Below are 17,939 nucleotides of genomic sequence, written 5' to 3' on the forward strand. Positions count from 1 at the left end.
GGTCTCCATCTTCCCCGTGACTCGGACGTGCCGCTGTCAGCTCCGTTGTTCTCGACGCTCTCCACAGTAGTACTGTGTGTGTGTGTGTGTGTGTGTTAGCTCTGACTCCGAGGCTGCGCCGAGCTCAGGGGGCGGGGCCAAAGAGAAGCCGCGCTCCAAACCAGTGGCGTTTCCCTGAGTGTGACGTAGCCAGTGTGACGTAACCAGTGACGCGACCAATCAGCGCGCAGAGCGCTATGGCGAGACGCTTTAACGTTTAACGGCACGACGGGAGGATGAGCGCGCGCGACCGCACGCGTGTGTGTGTGTGTGTGTGTGTGTGTGTGTGTGTGTTACAGATCATTTACATCTGCACTTCTGTACTTTACAGTTAAAATGACCCTTTACACTCCATGTGTGTGTGTTTTATATTTATATTGTATTTGTGTAGCGCCTTTAACACTGATGTACAGGACCACAGGGAGATGATGGAAATGTGTGTATATGTGTGTATAAATGTGTGTAAATCAAAATGAGCATATATATATATATATATAGTAGTACCAGTGTGTGTATGTGTGTGTGTGTGTGTGTGTGTGTGTGTATTAAACATTAAACATCCCACAACATGTTTTCTATGTTAAAGTATCCTGTAGATGTTAATATTATCTTACTGTATCTACATCATCCATATGGATTTATTGTAATGCCCAGCCTTAGTCTGCATCATGAAGGCAAAAAAAAAAAAAATAATAATAATAATTATAATAATTGTTATAGAAGCAAAACGTGGCTACTTTAAAGAATCAAGAATCTGGGTTATTTTTAAAAAAAATTGCTAAGTATGTCATTTCAGATTTTCATAAATTTCAGTGATTTGTGTAGGAATATATAATAGTGACAACAATATACATAAAGAAAAAAACCTGAATAAGGAGTGTCTGTCCAAAAAATGTCTGAATATATATATATAAATATAATTTATTATTATTATTATTATATTTTATTAATATATAATCTTTTCTTAAATCTTAGCTCTTAGATCTCACACCCTGTCTCCTGCACTCTCACCCCCCCCCCCCCCCTCTCAGATGAGGGCGGGGAAAGAGCGAAGGCGGAAGAGGAAGCCGATGACGTTTCATAACGGGGCGGGGCTAAAGCTGAGCGCGGCCCTCCTGTGTGTGCTGTGATCTAAAATGGCGGCTGTACAGTACACTCAGGGTTACCTCATACACTCTGACATCATGGGGTCAAGGGTTACTGTAGGTCATAATCCGGCTCATGTATCGAGCTCACAGCTGGATGTTATTATATAATATATACACCTAGTACATAGGAACGCCTTTATAATGGAGCAGGGGTACAATGGGGGGAGGGGGGGGGGTGTATGTACAGTATAGCATGACCCCTGATTTATTTATAGTGTCATGATTTAAAAAAATAAATAACATGTGCAGAGCTAAGCCTAAACCCTCAGAGGTGAGCTCATATGGCATTAGAGGAAGTTCCCATCACACCCAGCCCTTCCTCAGGGTTCAGGACATACAGTACACGGTGGCGTAGTGGGCAGCACTGCGTTTAACTTAAATGCAGATAAAATAAAATAAAAATCCTTGCATGGCCAAAAGTATGTGGACACCCGAGTATTGATTCCGGTTCTGCTGCTCCTCCTTTGCTCCTCTCAGAATGCCTTCCACTACATCTTCAGACTTGTCTCTGAGCCCTTGTGTTTACTCAGCCATAAGAGCAAATAATTTATTTTATCTATATTGTATCATATAAATATTATACTCTTATATTGTTTATACAATAAAGTTTTTTTACTAGCTTGCAACCATGAGGTTAAGAAGAGGTGACATGTAATTATTCCTTAATGTAGCTCAGTGCTTTATTAGGAATCATGTAGTCAGTTATGAATGCTGACTGATCAACCCTGGCACTTTAGAACAGCTAAACAGTGGAGCCTGTAGGAGAGAATTATTCATTACCAGTTCATCACTTAGCAACTAATGTTTCCGCAAATACATTAAGCATACCTGTAATCAATGGCTGCTTTAATACGTTTTGCCCTGACTGCACCACTGCACCTTTTCATCCGGTAGTGAAAGTCAAGAAAGCTAATAAACTGCCCACATTTTGTGTGTTATCATAAATAGCCTATTATTATTAATAATAATAAATAAAGTACTGTATTTGCAGAATAAGAGCATTATTGGATAATCAAATCAAATCATGACTATCAGTTATGTACATAGGGTGTAAGTCTAATCTAATGCAAATTTATTATGAATTACAAAAAAAAATTCTACGCTGGCACTACAACACAAAGGTCTGTTTCTAAATGTAAATATGTTAATGAACTAAACTTGATCTGATCAAATTGCATAGAAATAGTTTTTTAAGCAAAATAAAAAGCTATTGAAGATGAACATAATGTGGATGTAATAAAGGAAAGTATTGTTATCATGGTATACAATATCCTTCTTTATTGCACCCACCTATAGTCATTTGTACTCACTGTACATAACTCTTCCACCGTGTACTGTTTACACATGCAAATTATTTTGCACTGTGACTTCTGGTTAGTACTAAATGTATTTTGATGCCTTGTACCATACATGTGCAGTGACAAAGTTAAATCTAATAACAAACATAAATTCTTTGTCAGGATGCAAAAAGAAAAAAATTGGAAATAAATTGTCTTTATTTTCCCTAAACTTTCTCTAACTAAACATTTTTTTACTGAAATATCCCTCTGATTACACCTCGCCATCCATAAACACAGACTGGAGGATGGACCTGGCTCAGTGTCACCAACCATATACATTACATTTATTAGTAGTAGTATACTGTATACAGTGTATTAATATGAACACAATATCCAATACACAAGTCTATTCAATATAAATAAATATCATTGGATAGACTACAGAAAATTGTGATGTGCAAAGAATTAAAGCCATTGAAAGTGACAGCAGTGCCAAAGTGATCGGTGCAAGACTGAGGTAGTGCATCTTAATGCAGATCGAGTAATTTATTAATCTGTACTGTGGCGTAGCGGTTAGCATTGTCGCCTTGCACCTCCAGGGTGTGGGTTCGATTCCCGCCTCGGGGTGTGTATGCATGGAGTTTGATGGGTCCCTCTGTGTACTCTGGTTTCCTTCCAAAGACATGCAGATTAGGCTAAGTGGCGTTCCCAAGGTGTGTGTGTGTGTGTGTGTCCTAGGCCTGTTGTAAAAATGGAAATAAATGCATTGGTCACCACTGGCTGTCCTTAGGTTGATGTACGGATGGATGGACTAGCCTAAATAAGTTACTCTTCATTTTAACTCACTGTGAATGAGAATGCTGCAGAGATCAAACTGAGGGAGAAATGAACCACTAGAGGGCGCCAGATGGCAATGAAAAGTCTAAGGAACGTGTTAAATACTCTATAGGTAGGAACTGCAGGAAAAAACAGTTGTAAAGTTTTCTTTAGGGCAACTTAAATATAAAAAAGAGCAAAAGAAAAAAATATTAGTGTAAAAAAAAAATATATATATATATATTTTCTCCAAGGAGGTGTTTTTTAACCGAGACAGCCTGATCAGTGTAACTCAAAGTTACTTTAATTCTATACAACACTGTGTGTGTGTGTGTGTGTGTGTGTGTTAGAGAGACAGAGACTTCCGTGTGATTATTTCCGAGTCTCTGTACACGTCACCTGCCCCGGGAGGAGGGAGGAGTGCTAAACTGCCCCTGTTCTGACAGCTCACACTGGAGGAAACTTCACACACACTCACACACACACACACACTCAGAGACACACAGAGAGAGTTTCCTGCGCTGATTAAACCCAGGTCTTCGCATCCATGTCTCGGGAGCCGTGTGTCCGCCCCCGGGGGTGTCCCAGGCCCTGTGTGTGCTGACCGGTGAGTGAGTCCACACACACACACATACACACACCCGAGCCGCCCGTTACTCCGTCGTTCTCTTAGAAACTTCAAAGGAAATAAACTTCCGCGTTCGGCTCGTGCGGCGACTCGATGAAAGGATGCGCGGCTGCAGATCAAAGCGCGGCTCCGCCAGCGTCCCCCAGAGTCCCCCAGAGTCCCGGACAGGGGGATCAGCCCGGGTTACTGATCAGACTCCGGACTCTCTCCCCCGGACAGCCAGTCAGTCTGCAGGACACACACTGTGCACTCACATTCTCTCACTGCTTCCTGTTTTGTGACTTCCTTTGTCACATTTACAACACTGCTGCTTGCCTTCAGGGTGTTAATACTTTTAAGCGTTCCGTTTCGTTTGAGTTACACGTTACAGTTATTTCTCTATAAGGACAGGAGTGGCTCAGTAATCAGCTGGAATGTGGTGTAAGAGGTTCACACTGCACAAGTCTGAAGTATTATTAGTATTATTAGTATTATTAGTATCAGTATTATTAGTATTATTAGTATTAGTTTTAGTAGTATTATTAGTATTATTACTCTAATACTCAAAAGTTTTGAGAATGACACCAGAATAAAATTTGTCTGCTGCTTGAGTGTTTTTAGATCTTTCTGTCCGATGTCCCTCTAGTACTCTATACTGAAGTGTCATTACAAGCATTTCATAAGAGTTAAAGGATTTGATTAATAATTACATTAAGTTTATGCAAAGAGTCGTTTTTTTTCTGCATCGATCCTTCTTTTACAGGACGTCTACAATTCGCCCTGGCATGCTGTCAATCAACTTCCCATTCTTACATAATCAATGCTTGTCAGAATTTGTGTTTTTATTTTTTTTGTCCACCCGCCTCTTAAGGGATTGAGCACAAGTTCTCAATGGGATTAAGGTCCCAACATTTCTCTGGCCTTATTGCTAGAGGTTCCATCATGCTGTTCTTGGATGATTTAGAGAAGTTGGGAGAAGTTGTTCTCCGAGGATGTTTTTGTACCGTTCTTTAGTGTCCTTCTCAGCAAACAACCTTACACATGAATGATCTCAGGATGCTTTACTATTGGCATGACACAGGATTGATGGTAGTGCTCACCTTCATACATTTCAAAAAGGGCAATAAGACAGCCACTGCAGAGTGCACAGGGACCGGACTACTGAGGACTGGGGTAAAGTCATTTTCTCTGATCAATCCCATTTCAGATTGTTTGGGGTCATATAGCGAAGCAAAATTTGAGCACAACCATCAGTCCTGTATCATAAATTACTATAATTTTTAACTAAGATTTATTTTTTTATATCTGATGTTTTCCAGATGAGTCATGTCTGATTATTTTGGGACTTTTACGTCAATCTAACTCGACATTCGTTATAATTTCAAGCTAGGAAAGATGACGGCAAAGCAAGATTTCAGTGATAGTGATGCATCAGAACTTAGATGTATCAGAACTAAAAAAAATTTTAGGTTGATGCTGCTGTACGATAAAAATTAAACTGCACACATGATTCCAACTAATCTGTGTTTAAACCGATCTCAGGAGCAAAGAGACGAGGATCGGAACAAACGGTTTAACAAAAGGACCGGAACAAACGGTCTAACAATTTCTCAGAGGCCGCAGTGTCTCCGAAAAATTTTTAAACCCTTTGTGCATTGCTTGGTTGAAGAGCGTGATGTGTTCACACTGATATCAGATAGTGGTCAGATTAAAAGCATAATGTGAGGGCTGTGCTAAAAGTGATGATGTAGATCGTTCGAATGGCACTCTTACTCTGTATAAAAGTACTTAGTATGTACATAGTCTCCATCACAAACCGCACATCTGCACCATCGTTGACCCCAACTCTCAAAAATCCCCTTTGTCACAGTGGATGGTTTCTCACTGCACTACAGAATGTAGTCGACAGTGTCAACATCATCAACAAGGGCGATGTGCGCAGGTGGCTGTGGAAGTGTAAAAAAGGTGAAAGCAGCATTAAGGACAATCCGCGCAACGGGAGACCATCAACTGTGACTGGGGGGATTTTACAACAGATGGGTTCAACATGTGCAGCATTGAACCACCCGTGCACGTTATGCCAACCTGGCATAAAGGCATTACTTTCGGTACATCTCTCACATTTGGTCAGTGTGAATGCTGTATTGATAACAAGAAACGGTCACATTTTACCACGTTTATGCTAAATTTAACAGACAACTGTGCATTACTGTTTTTTTTTCCTTATGAATGTTTTGTTCTCTCACAATTTTAGCATTGGTTATGGAGCAGGACGCTAGTGATGATGAATCCCCAGTAGTTTTTAGAGGTGAAAACCGGAGGAGGAGAAGAAAAATGAAAGCATTCACATCAAACTCATCCGTAGCAATGGATCACTTAGCGCTGGAGTTTGTGCTTCCCACGACTAACAAAACCACCAAAAACCCTGACACGCTGCAGTTGGATGTGATTGGGAACTGGACTGTAGAGCAGGTCAAAGCCCAACTGTGGCTGAAGGCAGTCACAACCAACGTGTGTCCAGAATTCTACCAAAAGTATTCACCAGACCACTGCATCCTGCTCTACCAGAAGAAAGGGAGCTGGTGCGAGATCTACGACAAGCACCAGGTGTTTCAGACCCTCGATTGCGTCCGCTACTGGAAAGCTCTTAAAAAGGATGTCGGAAAAATCTATCTGGTTCTGAGGCCACAACCCAGCGAAGACTCTGTCCAGTACCAGAAATTTCTAAATCATCTCATAGGTTATGACGTCACAGATGTCAGTAATGTTCATGACGATGAGCTGGAGTTTACAAGGAGGAAGTTACTTACACCCAGGAAAATTGAACTGGTTGACCGAGATCCCAAACTGTACTCGACAGACCCCTGGATAACCAGCAAGGCCTTACCCGATTACTTGTTGAGTAAGATCACTAACAACCACATTCTAATTGTGATACACAGAGATACCTCAAGCCAGACAATAAAGGTGTCCATAGATGACACGCCTTTTCAGGTTCTTCAGAGCTTCCTGCTAAAGACTACCAACAAAAGGGCGCTGCTCAGCATACCAGAGGATGTCAGTGAATCAGATTTTGTTTTGAGGGTTTGTGGAAGAGAGGAGTATATTTTTGGGAACTACCCCATCAAAGACTTCCACTGGATCAGACAGTGCCTCAAAAGTGGAGAAGAGATCCATTTGGTGCTTGAATCCCCTCCAGACCCCGAACAAGATGTGGTCCAGAAGGAGGACTGGTCCCAGGTGGATGACTGCACTGGTGTTGCTGGCACGCACGAGCAACTGACCATCAACGAGAAAGACCACGAGAAGGTGTTCACCATCTCCCTCTGGGACTGCAATCGCAAGTTCAGGGTCAAAATCCTGGGGATCGATATTCCGGTCCTTCCTCGTAATTCCGATCTCATTGTCTTTGTGGAGGCCAGCATTTTCCATGGGCAGCAGCTGCTGGCGCAGGAGAGGACGTCTCCCAAGCCGTTCACTGAAGAAGTGCTCTGGAATACGTGGCTCGATTTCAACATTAAGATAAAAGATTTACCCAAAGGTGCGCGGCTGAACCTGCAGGTGTCGTGCGGGAAGGCGCAAACGCAGACCTCGAAGGACAGCGTTTCGCACGATGGCAAGAACAAGAGCCGTCTGCTGTACTACGTGAACCTGCTAGTGGTGGACCACAGGTCTTTACTCAGACAGGGCGAGTTCATCCTGCACATGTGGAAGATGCCTGAGAAAAGCGAAGACAACAGCAGCGTAAATGCTGATAAACTCACTTCTGCCACCAATCCAGACAAAACGAGTTCCATGGCCATCGCATTGCTGCTGGACAAGTATTGCTACCCAGTTGCTTTGCCGAAGAGCAGGGACTGCCGAGATGCATCGGAGCTGGAAGGAGAGAGAGGGAAAAGGGAGATGCCGAACCATTTACGGAAGCAGTTTGATCAAATCGTAGCTACCGACCCTTTGCATCCGCTTAGCACGGAAGATAAGGAGCTCCTCTGGCATTTCAAACAGGAGTGTGTGCGGCATCCTTCGGCCTACCCGAAGTTTCTCGGTTCTGTCAAATGGGGAAAACAGGAAGCTGTCATGTCAACGCACCATCTTTTAGAGCGAAGCACCACATGGGACCGCAGCCCTCTAGATGTAGGGTTAGCGATGCAGCTGTTGGACTGTCACTTCTCTGACGCTATTGTGCGCACGATGGCGGTCAGGAAACTGGAGACGCTTGGAGACGACGATGTCCTTCGGTACCTTTTGCAGCTGGTTCAGGTGAGTTCTGTAATAATTTACTGCTACACTGTTGGTTTTACATATTCAAATGTTAAACTGCCAATTCAAACCAAGCAAGAGTTGGCTATTTAAATATCTACGTCTAAAAAAAAAAACTGAATAGAATGCAATTGTTGTTCTTTATCTGTTTTACTACACTTCTAGACTTTATAACAGTCGTGCCTACTGTTGCTTATTTGTATATCTCTGAGCTTGTGTTTGTCTCTAACCTCTAATCGCCAGGCTGTGAAGTTTGAACCCTATCACGACAGTGCACTCGCCAGGTTCCTCCTTAAGCGGGCTCTCCGGGTGAGTTTCAGTTCATCATACGGATACCTTACAGAAACACCGCAAACTCATATTCTCGATGTCCTTCACAGAGCAAACGGATCGGCCATTTCCTGTTCTGGTTCTTGCGGAGTGAGATCGCTCAATCCATGCACTACCAGCAGAGGTATGCGGTTATTTTGGAGGCGTACCTGCGTGGCTGTGGAGACGCCATGCTGCAGGACTTCAGGAAGCAGGTGGAGATTACTGAGGCACTACAGAAGGTCACACGTGAGGTCAAAGCCATATCTGCCGAGAAATACGATGTGTCAGCACAAGGTGACCGGACATCCTGATAGACTGGTGGAAATATAGTACATCCCTGAATCATGATCCCCCTAATCATTTTTCTATCTCTATAGTTATTTTTCAGTTGCGTCAGAAACTGGAGGGTCTGCAAATGCAGGGTTTGCCCGAGAGCTTTAAAGTGCCGTACGATCCCGGACTGAGAGCTGGGGCGCTGGTGGTAGGTGCTGCAGCACAACAAGAGAGTTTTTGTTTTAGGATTATTGGCAGAAATGTTTCTTGTGGCCCTGTTTATGCTGTTTAACAGGTTTTGCTTCATTTCAAGAAGGAAACAACAGACGGTTACGTTATTTAGCGTAATATAAGACTGTTGTTCCCGTTTTGGTTCAGACAGTCAGTGATGAAACTGTTACGGTTCACAGATCGAGCAATGCAAAGTAATGGCATCCAAAAAGAAGCCCCTGTGGCTGCAGTTTAAGCGAGCCGACCCCACCACCCTGTCGAGCGACACCATCGGGATCATTTTCAAGGACGGGGATGATCTCCGGCAGGACATGCTGATTCTACAGGTGACGCCTCAACACTTCTCATTGGAAATTCTGAAATAATATTTCAGTAGAATTTTTATTGATTTTTAACAACACCAAAACCAACAGAGCCAGATCAATATAGAATTGAGTTAATATAAGAGCGTGACCATGGAAACGCTAAAGAGCAAGAAAGTCCAGTGAAAGAAAACACACAAAAAACAACAAAAATGGAGGAAAAAAAGAAAGTTAGGATCAGTCTCTTGATTGTTGCTCATGTAGAATGCAGTTTTATATGAAATATAAGAATGAGTGGAATAGAAAATAAACATTCTAAAATAATCCCTGTTGTGTATTTGTGATCTCTCAACTTTCTATTGTAATGCAGATTTTGTTGATCATGGAGTCTATATGGGAGACTGAGTCCCTGGATCTGTCCTTACTTCCTTATGGCTGTATATCCACTGGAAATAAAATCGGTGAGTCTTTAAAAAAGAAATACTACTACTACTAATAATATTTTGTACAATGTACATGAACGTTTACACATTTGACACATAAGATTTGATTACCGGATGAACTTTCACCCACAGGAATGATCGAGATAGTTAAGGATGCCACCACCATTGCAAACATCCAGCAAAGCACCGTGGGAAATACTGGGGCTTTTAAAGATGAGATCCTGAACCAGTGGCTTCGAGACAGATGTGTGAATGAGGACAAGGTACGATATTTCTATTGAAGCGTGTTGAGACTGTTTGTATTAGAAGGGAAGGAAACATTAATAAGTGCACTTCCTGGTTGCACAGGGTCTTTGTCTCAGGCTCAGCGACTTATTTTAGAACAAACTGCTGGCCGGAGATGACACGTATTACCCAGCCGGCATGCCGAATGTGTATTGTTCGCCTCCCCTGTTTGCATGCTCATGTTTGCATAATTCAAATGTGTGTAATAAAGAGACATTGACGTTCCTGCGCTCCCTCTAGTATCAGCAGGCGGTGGAGCGCTTTGTTTATTCCTGTGGAGGCTACTGCGTAGCAACCTACGTCTTGGGGATTGGTGATCGCCATAACGACAACATCATGATCACTGAGTCCGGTAATCAAGCATGAATTATCATAATATTTTGTCTTAAGTTGGTTAAAGTTTCAATGAGTCAGAGACAGCTGGAGTGGACCAAGGGGATGAGTCCTGTTAGGTCAATCAATTCTCCAATGAAAGAGGACATCAGGGCACTAGGTGGGGTACACCATGGATGGGGTGCGGGGCCACTTACTTACACACACACACACTCACACACACACACAAACACACACACACACACAGTTAAGTGTTTTAGTTTGCACAACTTAAAACTGCCGGAAAAAAGAACTAATCATAAGAAAGCTGTAACAATTAAACATTTCGTTTAGTTTCGTATTAATATTAATCTATTAATATTACAGGGAGTTCTTACAGCAATTAATTTATGTACAAGAGGTTCAGTTAGAAATCTGTATATTACCAAAGGACACATCATACAGTACGCTGCTGGTTACTCATTACGCTTAATGGTGTGGATTATATGAAACAATTCCATTCCTGTTTGAAAACAGATTGCGTGTCAATCTTTCTTTAAAAAAAAAAAAAAAAAATAGGACAGAAAATCATTTTAAAACCCAGTTTGTCTTATAAGTGAGAAACTGGAAAGTCCTCTGTCTTTAAAATAACTCTTGCGCATTAGAGACCGCTGACGCAGGCGGAGAATAAGACGGGCTGTAAGGACAGAGAGCTGCAGCGATATCTCTGACACTTCCTCCATAGCAGTTCCTGTCTAAAGTTACTATAAACGGTACAGAGTATCAGAGCGGGCATGATAAATTACACCTACGCTGTACTTGCTCTCAGAGCTGCTGTTACAAGTAATGTTTCACACCATGGGTTATTATACACCCTTATACACACATTATACACCCTTACACACACACACACACACACACGAGAGGTTACGTAGTTACTTCATTCAGCGTCTATTCACTCAGAGTTTGTACTTGATGTTTGGTGTTTGTTTGTTATAAATATTCATAACTGACATGATTTTAAAAAAAGAGATTTAAAAGAAGAGATTTTGTGCATTTTGTTTTTGTAACGGCTGCTTGTTTGTACGTAGGGAACCTTTTCCACATTGACTTTGGACACATTCTTGGAAACTACAAGAGCTTCCTGGGTATAACGAAGGAGAGGGTGCCTTTTGTCCTAACACCTGACTTTCTCTATGTAATGGGGACGACTGGGAAGAAGACGAGCCCGAATTTCCTCATGTTTCAGGTGAAGAAGACACTTCTCATTTCCTACATTTTAAAATGTTTATAAAACATTATAAGAAAGATTATATGGACCCTCCATTTTACACGTCACTTGTTTTATTGTGCAGAATAACATTCAAGTCAAAGCGGGACTTTTGATTGTACAGATTAATAGAACACAACTCACAAACCTTCATTTCTCTATATAATGCCCTGATACACTAATGCACTTATCCCAGGGTGTCACTAGTGCTTGGACACCATCAAGGTAGAAGGTTTACTCAGTACTGCCTGCTTCACGTCTGGAACGCTGGCCTCCCAGGAACTCCTTTAAACACGTGGTGTGCTCCGAGCCCCATCGGCCGGGCCCGTCATTTACAGACCTACAGCCTCCTTTAAAATGTTTCACTGCGGCTGAGAGTCTCATCACCGTACTTACTGTGCTTGAAGTCTTCTGTAGATGTCAATGGCTTTTACGCCTTCATTCATCGCAAGTCCCGGTTTGACTTGAACACCCCAGTGGATATAAATAATAATGTAGCAGAATGAGCACATTGGTTATAAATCAATTGTTCTGACCTGCTTTGAGAATTCAACCCTTTTCTGTCTTATGTACACTAATATAATTTTTTCTCTCTTGCATGTAGAACATTTGTGTGAAGGCCTACCTGGCTCTGCGACATCACACCAACCTGCTGATCATCTTGTTCTCCATGATGCTGATGACCGGCATGCCTCAGCTGACCAGCAAGGAGGACATCGAGTACATTCGGGAGGCTCTGACTGTGGGGTGCACAGAAGACGTGGCTCAGAGACACCTTTTGGATCAGATTGAAATCTGCCGGGACAAGGGCTGGACAGTGCAGTTCAACTGGTTCCTGCACCTGGTGCTTGGCATTAAACAAGGAGTGGAAAAGCGATCAGCCTAAGCAGAGGATTGCAGAAAAGACTTCATGAAATAGTGTTTCCAAAGAGTATTTTATCAGAAAATTCTTCTTTTTTTTTAACCCAATGCTTAGTTTCAGCGTTTCCTTCATTTGCTTTGACAGAATGTATGATGTCACTCATCAGTTATCTGATCCCAAGTCTGTTTAAAAAAAATAATTAAAAAAGTCTTCATTAAAACACAATGACATTAAAATGATTGTAATGAGCGAATCTTATTTTTTAAATAGTTACAATTTACATGAAGTAATGTAGATGAGCTCACACCAGGGACGAACACACATGGTCAGGTCAGGACTCAACTTTCTCAAAGCCAAACGGTTCAAGATGAGGAACTGAGTTAGTGTGGTTAAAGTAAATGTCAATTTCATTAACATCCAAACTACATGTGTGGCTTCGAGGGGGTTGGGCACAGGACTTTAAAAATGGGTGTGTAATGCAGGGCTATACAGTGATCAAGGCTCTACAGGTAAATGGAGGAAAAATGAAGGATTTTGAAAAAAACTTTTATAAGAATAGAAATTAATTCATTTTTACAACAGCAGAATGTTCAGCTATTAAACATACAGTATAAATAACTATTTATATACTGTATATATATAACTCTCTGGTTAGAAAGACAAAACCCCCATTTGACAGTAAAAAACCTGCAGAAAGATTTAGCAGACTCAGGAGTGGTGGTGCACCGTTCCACAAGACCTTAATGGAAGAGTCAGCAGAAGAAAACCTTACCTGCGTCACCATCATGAAATCCAACGTCAGAAGTATGGAACAGAACATCTACAGAAGCCTGATGCGTTTTGGAAACAAGTGATGTGGACTGATGAAGTTAAAATAGAACTCAAAGAAAGAAAAAAGAAAAAATCAGCAAAAGAGCAGCATTTCATGAAAAGAACACCTTGCCAACTATTAAGCATGGGGGTGGATCCATCAGGTGGGGGGAAGAATGGATTACACTAAATACCAGCAAATTCTGGAAACATCAAACCATCTGTAAGAAATCTGAAGCTGAAAAGAGGATGGCTTTTACAACAGGACAATGAGAGCAAAAGAAAAAGAAAAAAACATACCTCGAAATCCACTATGGAATACCTCGAGAGCTGAAAGGTTCCCTAGCTGCCTCCTAATACTGTATATCCCACCCACTTCCAGCCACCATTGTGATGAGATACTTATAATGTAACTACGGTGAGAAGGGCCACATTGTGATGTCTAGACGACTGGGTCAGAGCAACTCTTAATCTGCAGCTCTTGTGGGATGTTCCTGGTCTGCAGTGGTCAGGACATACCAAGAGTGATCCAAGGAGGGCAACAGAAGGACCAACTCAATGTCAGGAGGTGGTCATAATGTTATGGCTGATCAGTATACTGTATATGTGATTTGTTTATTCGCTACAATAAAAGCTGAGTTGTGTTTGTAGCTGAGATCTCATCCCCCTCTGACCGTCAGCTCACGTGTGTATCTTTAAAACAGACCTAAAACTCTTCCTCACTGGCCTTGAATCAGTCGTGTTACTGCGCTCTGCTGGGTTTAAATCACCCGTACTGTTTTGTACTCAGGATGGAAAATGTTTCTGACTAAGAGTGAAAGTCACCCAAACTCAGCACAGGACATGTGAGCGGTGAACTCAACGGTGCCACGTGGCAAATGTCTACCAGCGGCGTTCCTTTTAGTGCCAAGGGACAGACAACCCTGTGTTTAGGCAACAGAGTTTGTTTAAGAGTCACTTTCACATTGCTATTGAGAGGACACAGGACCGGGCACGGCCTTTAGGATCATCAAGAACTTCTGCTAAGTAGAGAGTTTACTCTAAAGTGCTGCTCATAGAAAGACAGTGGATTAATCTTCAGTGTTTTTGCAGCAGTGGGAGACTGTGACTGTGATGATTCTACATACTGTATCATGTGGACCGGTGGCGCGGGCATGTCGTACCACATGACTGTCACGAACTCCTCGTGAACGGGACGTTACACCAGCTTTCTCACAGGGACCTGATGAGTGTTTTCATCGTCTGAGGTCCAGTCTGATGGGTTTCAGGGAGAGTCTGTTACCAGACGGGACTCACAGACTGTCAGTGCTAAAAGTGTCTCATCTAGGTGAAAAAGTGAACTCTCAAATAGAATCATAAAACACGACTTTTCATAATACTTATACTTTACTGATCCATACTTCGATTTTGTAAATATGCATATACATTTATATTTGTCAGATCAGATAAAAAGAAACACATTTGCTCAATACACTTTCATGCCCTTTTATGTTTTAGTGTCTCAAACTTTTTTGAATTCAAATCTTTTAACAATCTTAACTGTCATTCAGATGAAACTTGGCCAATTTAAATTTCACATGAAAAGACATTGAATTTGTAATTTGTATTATTCTAAACTGTAAAATTGTTATGATATTGCAGCATGAATTTGACATTGGTTACAGACACTACAGACTTTTTGGGAAAAATCCTTAAATTTTCACAAAATGCTTTAATTTAAGCAACAATTCTTACAGGTCAAATGCTTTTAGAAGCTTACACCAATGTTATTATCAATACTCATAAAGAAACATGAATTATTTACATTTTATTGTTTGAAGCGAGACAGTATAATGCTAAAAAATTGCCATTTTTGGGGCACAATCATCACAATCACAAAATCATCTCTCCAAAACGGCTGAAGTTAGCAACTTGAAATTTTTAGGGAAGCGAGATCAGTCACTTCCATGTTACATAAACTTTAAAAGTAGCTTCTTTGGCACACACACATTTTCTGTATAACATAAAAAAAAAATTAGCACCAAGACTGTTTTGGCTGAAATGACCATTAGATGTTTGTCCAGACGTGGGACCTTCAGCAGAACAATGTGGCTTCATCAGAACGTCCTGCAGTGACGTCTGGAACACGGGTAATGCAGTGAAGCAGCAGAGTCTTTGATTTGTCCTTGTCTCTATCCTGTCCCCAGTGGACAGTGTGTGAGACGGTGTGAGTTTCCAAACCCATCTCCTCTCACTGTGGTTACGGTAATCCAACTCCGGCTCGCTGTGAGACAGTTTCAGTGGCTCTGTAGGTCGCCAGTCCCACACGTCCCACTGTATCTTTAATGTCATACTGTTTGAGAATCGTAGTTAATGTTAAACATCTACACGTCTGAGTGACGCTCTGGGGACGTCCTGGAAGTGTTACACCATCTGCTACACACTTAATAATGATAACATGGCGGCTTGTTCTGTCGTCTTGCCTTTGCTTTCAAACACAGCCGTCGTCACTACACTTCCCTTTTCTCGGGAAGAAGTCCTAATGGCACAGTGTGTCTTGTGATGAGCAGCTGTAGATATAGGGAAGTGCACACAGGCCCTGGTGTTACCCAGGCTCCCGGGTGTGTGTGCATCATTTTGCCTATGTGGATGAGGAGAAATCTTATGGATTCCACAGCTGTTAGTAGAGGATCACCAGGTGCATCACGTCTCATTTGTGCAACAGACATTTAAGTCCCTCGAAAAAGGAAATGTAGAACGAGACCTGCATATTTTGGCTGCATATTTTAGCATGACAAATAGATACCACCTTTACAATGGGGTCTGGGTCTGACGACTAGAATAGGAAAGAAGAATATGACAGTGCAGGGGGTCAGTGCAACACCCATAAGGTCAGACCCACCAGGTGACTGCTTTGCTGTACTCACTCAGGAAGTGAGAAGATGGAAAGCCCCACACGTTTCCGGCAGAACACCACACTGTTATTATCAGTGCTAAATTTGTTTAGATGAACATGAACTGGGTGACACGGTGGCGTAGCGTTCGGCGATGTGGTCTCTGGTCTGTGTGCATGTTCTCCCCGAGCTTGGTGGGTTTCCTCAGGGTACTCCGGTCTCCTCTCACAGTCCAAAGACATGCAGTTTAACTGCTGTTGGATTCACCCTGTCCAGGTCCTCCTCATATGCTGATATTTTCTGACCTTTTTTTGTATTAGTGTTAAATGTAAATAAATAGGCCACTGATTAGCTGAAAAACCGAAACTGGTAAATTGTGTGTAAACACTTGCTTCTTGCTTCTCTATATCAGAGTTACTAATGTGAAGGGTTACTGAAAGTAAAACTGGTTATGTAGGTCAGAGACAGCTAGGCGGGCAAGAATGGTCAGTTTCTATCTATGCAAATCCTGTTGGCTGTGTCTGGTCTGTATAAATAGTCAAATTTTTAAGGTAATGTTTGTGTTCTCCTCTCAGGGGAATTTATCCCTACACACAGCTTTCCGCTTTTATAATTAGAGTAGTTGTGATGAATTCCCTCATAACTTCTCACATGACGTTTAGCTCTGGGTATCTGATTCAGACACTTCTGTCCTTTAAACACGTTCCCTTTCACTCACAGTGAAGAGCTGGTCCTGCAGAAGGTACTTCACTCATTAGGAACAGTTGACAATATCATAATATCTGATAACCACTAATGATAGAAGTAAGTATTCTCACGTCTCGTGTACAGGGTCGCAGGGGACTGGTGCCTATCCCAGGCAGGGTACTGGACAGGAGGTCTGGATATCACAGCACACACACTTACACACTACTCAATTTGGACCGTTCAATCTGTCTGATCTGCATGTGGGAGGAAACCGAAGAACCCGGAGGAAACCCAGCAAGCACGGGGGGGAACATCCACACTCCACACACACAGACCCCAGGGCAGGAATCGAACCCTTGACACCGGAGGTGCGAGGCCACACTCAGCCATAGGAATTGATTCACATCTCTCTTTTTACGAAGGTTTTGACAACTGATAGTAAGAGAAAACTCTTAACTGTGTGTGTTTTACTATGAGTTACTATTTGTGTAATCACAAGTGTACAATGTAGATGTAGGGAAGTGAACAAACATCAAATAAAGACTGTATATCGCTGCTGCCTTGAAGGAGCTGGTGTCTCATTTGTACTGATTCAAAACTCAAATATGCTTTACAAAATCCATGACTGAACTGAGAGATTCAGTACGCATGAACCTAAATTAATAGGAATGCTAGAATAAGATGAATAAAGGGACAAAATAAAGGACAAATAATAATAATAATAATAATAATAAAGCCAAAGCAAGGCAGCACTTTGGGACACCAACAAACATCATTGAGAAAATCTGATGAAGGCGAAGTGGACGAGCGCAGACAGAGACTTGGAGGAAATGAATCCTAAACTTTGGGGATCCATTGTCCTGGTCTTCCTCTAACCCAGCTGGACCTGGAGTTGGGGGACATTAATGGGGGGTTCAGCTGGAGTTTATTTGTTGTTGTGCACCTTCTCTGGAGGCACTCAGCTGTGATTACACAAATCAGTCTTCTGTTTCACTTCTCCTACCTGCCAGGAGTGATATTTAAACACCTGAGTGGTGTGAAGCTCTCCACCACCCACGGCACTTCTCCAGTTACATGTAGAACAATACAGCGATATACAACATCACCTTTTACATAAGATATTGGTTTC

The 17,939-nt window shown here is 42.0% G+C and overlaps 2 protein-coding genes across 3 annotated transcripts in view; one reads left to right on the forward strand and one right to left on the reverse strand.

Annotated features, from left to right (window-relative positions):
• nampt1 (nicotinamide phosphoribosyltransferase 1) overlaps positions 1-114 on the reverse strand; it is a 17,765-nt gene extending 17,651 nt beyond the window's left edge. Inside the window, exon 1 of one of the 2 annotated variants that reach the window (XM_053508638.1) lies at positions 1-114. This exon is cut by the window's left edge and continues 45 nt beyond it. In XM_053508638.1, the coding sequence (XP_053364613.1) occupies positions 1-9 (9 nt within the window). In that variant the 5' untranslated portion in view covers positions 10-114. The other variant, XM_053508639.1, reaches the window with a different exon arrangement.
• Positions 115-3,750: 3,636 nt separating this feature from the next.
• On the forward strand, positions 3,751-12,679 carry pik3cg (phosphatidylinositol-4,5-bisphosphate 3-kinase, catalytic subunit gamma). The gene is made up of 11 exons (XM_053508684.1): positions 3,751-3,890; positions 6,145-8,150; positions 8,394-8,459; positions 8,531-8,756; positions 8,840-8,943; positions 9,146-9,292; positions 9,639-9,729; positions 9,844-9,974; positions 10,237-10,348; positions 11,400-11,557; positions 12,183-12,679. Exons 2-11 carry the CDS (start codon positions 6,153-6,155, stop codon positions 12,462-12,464), a joined length of 3,315 nt encoding a protein of 1,104 aa, XP_053364659.1. The 5' UTR covers positions 3,751-3,890; positions 6,145-6,152; the 3' UTR covers positions 12,465-12,679.
• Positions 12,680-17,939: the final 5,260 nt, after the last annotated feature.

The sequence above is a fragment of the Clarias gariepinus genome, chromosome 12 (genome assembly GCF_024256425.1).
Source record: "Clarias gariepinus isolate MV-2021 ecotype Netherlands chromosome 12, CGAR_prim_01v2, whole genome shotgun sequence".
NCBI lineage: Eukaryota > Metazoa > Chordata > Actinopteri > Siluriformes > Clariidae > Clarias > Clarias gariepinus.

What these genes read in the sequence shown, in the direction of transcription:
- pik3cg (XM_053508684.1), top strand. Translation starts at nt 6,153, where the DNA reads ATGGAGCAGGACGCTAGTGATGATGAATCCCCAGTAGTTTTTAGAGGT. An exon ending in ATACGATGTGTCAGCACAAG is followed by an intron (nt 8,757 to 8,839) that starts GTGACCGGACAT and finishes CTATCTCTATAG; the next exon opens with TTATTTTTCAGTTGCGTCAG. An exon ending in CATCATGATCACTGAGTCCG is followed by an intron (nt 10,349 to 11,399) that starts GTAATCAAGCAT and finishes GTTTGTACGTAG; the next exon opens with GGAACCTTTTCCACATTGAC.